The 3,801-nt window shown below is 54.8% G+C and overlaps 1 protein-coding gene across 1 annotated transcript in view; it reads left to right on the top strand.

Moving 5' to 3' along the window:
• Nucleotides 1–111: 111 nt before the first annotated feature.
• Nucleotides 112–3,801, top strand: part of LOC103916215 (chromosome unknown open reading frame, human C19orf47) — a 5,110-nt gene continuing 1,420 nt past the window's right edge. The window contains exons 1-8 of the mRNA XM_009323174.1: nt 112–184; nt 248–335; nt 630–744; nt 875–956; nt 1,180–1,305; nt 2,419–2,565; nt 2,929–2,999; nt 3,626–3,793. Of these exons, the coding sequence (XP_009321449.1) occupies nt 112–184; nt 248–335; nt 630–744; nt 875–956; nt 1,180–1,305; nt 2,419–2,565; nt 2,929–2,999; nt 3,626–3,793 (870 nt within the window). The remainder of the gene's footprint in view (nt 185–247; nt 336–629; nt 745–874; nt 957–1,179; nt 1,306–2,418; nt 2,566–2,928; nt 3,000–3,625; nt 3,794–3,801) is intronic.

Genomic DNA, 3,801 nt, shown 5'->3' on the forward strand with positions numbered 1-3,801 from the left:
CACCCAAAATCACCCTAAATTGCTCTCAAACTCCTCAAATTGCATATTTTCATCCGGGAGACCATCCCCACCCCCCTCCCCGCTGCCATCCCAGGAGCCGTTTTCCTCCCGATGCCGTCAATCGCGCGACGACAGCTGCAAATGCCCGGAATGAGCCTCTGGGCCGGCGCCTGCCAAAACCCAGGCGACTGTCCCACCCCTTTTTCCGTATTCACTTGATCTTTGCTTTTCCGCACCTTTTTTTCAGCGACATCGGAATGGATTCAGTTTTTCAAGGAAGCTGGGATCCCCCCAGGCCCTGCCGTCAACTACGCCGTCATGTTTGTGGATAACAGGTAAGGTCAGCAATAAGGCAGCGCCTTTTCATCGCATCACGGGGGGAAACTAGCATTGAAAGATCCCTCTGGTGAGGGAGAAGGAAAAAATTAACTGATTATCCCGTTCCTTAATTAGTTACGTCAGTTATTCATCTACGCTGAGCTTCTTTTTCATTGTCAGTGCTGTTTCTATGAGGGCAGTGGCATCCAAACTCAGGTTGGGGATATTATGGTGCACCTCGCTCAAGGCTTAATGAACCAGAGCTCGTAATGAGGGGAGACCTCGTTAAGTTGGGTCTTTCCTCACCTCAGGATCCAGAAGAACATGTTGATGGATCTGAACAAGGAGATCATGAATGAGCTGGGCATCACAGTGGTGGGAGATATCATCGCCATCCTCAAACACGCAAAAATCGTGTACAGGCAGGTACGGTGAAGCCTCGCTGGCACGGGTGAAGCCTCGCCGGCTCATTTAGCGGCAAAGTTTTGCCTCAGTGCTCCTCGTTCACCTCCGAAGAGCCTGAGGGAAAACCCTCCTCTGTGTTTTTTTCCTTCAGGAGATGTGCAAGGCGGCCACCGAATCGCTCTGCCCCGGCTCCCCCAGTGTTCAAGCTGAGCTGCGCCGCAACGCCAACAGTGGTGAGCACGGGCGGGAGGTTTCTGGGAGATTAAATCCCCTCGCCTGATTAATGAGGTGAATTAATTATCTTGAAAATGAAGAGCTCAAACGATGGCTGCCTTCCCCATGATCCCAGGGAAGGACCGCTCTTTAATTTAGCTGACAAGATGGACGCTTGTCACACTCACCGAAGCCCCTCAGGGTTTAAAACCTCTCCCTCACCATGCCGTCCTCCCCTTCCAGCCGCGAGCCGGATGATCGCCAACAGTTTGAGCAGAGACTCACCTCCTGCCACCCCACTCCGGCAACGGCCCCACGCCTCCAAAATCTCTGTCACCGTCTCCAACAAACTGGCCACCGCGAAGGCAGGTAGGGAGGGTGACGGATCCCAGCAGAAACAACACCAAAAGTTGCTTTTTCCTTTCTATTTCTCATTAAACACCACCCCCCCCCTCTCCGGGTTGAATTTTAACAGCCACTTTGGATCCAGCTATGGGTTTTTTGAGCTAATCACACAACATCCTTGTCTCTGAAACGGAGAGACACGGATCTGAGGGGTGGAGCCCTTGGTGGGTAAGGAATCGGCCGGATTGTCACACTCCGGCTCGATGTCTTGGTGGAGACCGCTGACAAGCGGGGTCCCTCAGGGGTCCGTACTGGGACCAGTATGATTTAACATCTTTGTCAGGGACACGGACAGGGGGACCGAGTGCACCCGCAGCCAGTTTGGGGGTGACCCCAAGCTGACTGGGGGAGGTTGATGCTCCAGAAGGAGGGATCCTTCCAGAGGAACTGTGACAGGCTGGAGAGGGGGGACCCTTGCCAACCTCCTGAAGTTCAACAAGGCCAAGTGCAAGGTCCCGCACGAGCGGGTCTGGAGGAGGCCGTGGCTGTGATCGGGGGAGGGCTGGAGCACCTCCCGTAGGAGGACAGGCTGAAAGAGTCGGGGTGGTTCAGCCTGGAGGAGAAGGCTCCAGGGAGACCTTAAAGCAGCCTTGCAGAGGGCTGCAGGAGAGGTGTGGGGATCTTTGTCGGAGGGTGTAGAGCCAGGACAAGGGAGAACGGTGTTAGACTGGAAAAGGGGAGATTTCCATTAGAAATTCTTGACCGTGAGGGTGGTGGGACACGGGAACAGGCTGCCCAGAGAAGCTGTGGACGCTGGGAGTTTTCAAGGCCAGGCTGGACGGGGCTGGGAGCAACCTGGTCTAGTGGGAGATGCCCCCGCCGACGGCAGGGGGTGGACGGTCCTTAAGTTCCCTTCCAGCCCAAACCATTCTGTGATTTCGTGGTTGGGAGTAGCTAGAGGCTGGGGGGAGGGTGTTTACAGAGCCCCAGCACTGCGGGAGATCTGTTGGTGCCGTAGCAGCCAGTTTCAGAGCTCACTTGAGCCCAGGGTTGTGCCCAAGCGCTCGGGAAACCCTTCCACCCCCTAAGTCTTGTTGGAACGAGAGCTCTCGGTTCGCTCTTCCTTCGTCCAATCAGGTTTATGCGACGAGGCAGACGAAAATCCAACGATTCCGGTAAAACGCCGCCGGGTGACAGCGGAAATGGAAGGGAAATATATCATCAACATGCCCAAGGGCACCACGCCGAGGACAAAGAAAATCCTGGAGCAGCAAGCAGCCAAAGGTACCAGCGTGGGGTTTTGATCTTCATTTTCTCTTCCGGAAGCCCAGTTTAGTCCCAGTTGAGCCCATCGTTACAAATCCCATGAGGATTCTCACATCCAGAGAGTTATTGGGTAGAAGTTGTGTTATTCCAAGGATATACTAACTCACCACGAGCCATAAAGGTTCCACTCGTGTCTATTTAAGCCTTAGGAAGAAGGGGGCGGGTGGCCATTCACGTGCTTTTATTGAGTGGATTTTATTTTGCCGGGTGCCCCGACGGTAGGACAGGGCAGTGAAAGGCCGTGAGCCCTCAGTGCTGACCCCGCGTAGCTTCATTTTCCGTGGAAACCCCCGAAAACCCACGTTTTCTTGAAAACTGCAGGTCTGCAGAGGACATCTGTCTTCGACCGGCTGGGAGCTGAGGCAAAAGCGGACACGACCACAGGAGGGAAGGTGAGAGGATGCGGGTTTTCGGCTGCGGCTCCGCTTAGCCCTCACTCTCGGCGGCTGTGCCAAACCCCACTGAGATCCCAACATGAGGGTCCTCTCCCCAAAGATTATTTTGGGATTCACAGCCACCCACTTGCCACGGAGGGGCTGAAGGAACCTGGAAATAACCGGAAAACGGTGGGGAAACACCGGGGAAAAGCAGGGTGGAGCCACCAAAGGCAAGCGGATCCCCGATCCCTGGGTGATCCCTGTCTGTGCTTCTATTTTGACCCCTTTAATGGGGGATGCGGGAGGTTTTTTCTCTCCTCTGGAGGTAAAAACCTCAGCATGGAAGTCTTGGGCTGTAAAACAAGTTGCAGACTCAGCCCCTCAAGAAAAATAAGAGGGAATATGATTTTATGGGTGATTTATAGCCCTGTTTTATAGCCTAATCGTTAATTTAATTGCTGCAGGCAGAGTTTTGCATCATTACATCCCAAAACACTTCGTGGGTGAGGTCAGCATCCATCTTGCCTCTGTCACGTTGGCGGAATTCCCGGGGGGGGCAAAGGGGAAGGGGAGGGTAAATCGAGCACCCAAAATGGGGGTGTGGGTGCTGATGGGCTCTCCCCCCCCGCCTTGTCTCCCAGCCCACAGGGGTCTTCAGCAGACTGGGTAACGCCTTGGGGACCGATGGGGACAAAGCCACGGAGAGCGATGACGACTGCTCTGTCCTCCAGTACGCCGGCGTCCTAAAAAAACTCGCCAAACCTCCCCGAAAGGAAAGCGCCGAGCCAGGGGGGGCCGTCAAGGCGAACGCAACCAG

This window comes from Pygoscelis adeliae, unplaced genomic scaffold (genome assembly GCF_000699105.1).
Source record: "Pygoscelis adeliae isolate BGI_AS28 unplaced genomic scaffold, ASM69910v1 Scaffold1224, whole genome shotgun sequence".
NCBI classification, from domain to species: domain Eukaryota; kingdom Metazoa; phylum Chordata; class Aves; order Sphenisciformes; family Spheniscidae; genus Pygoscelis; species Pygoscelis adeliae.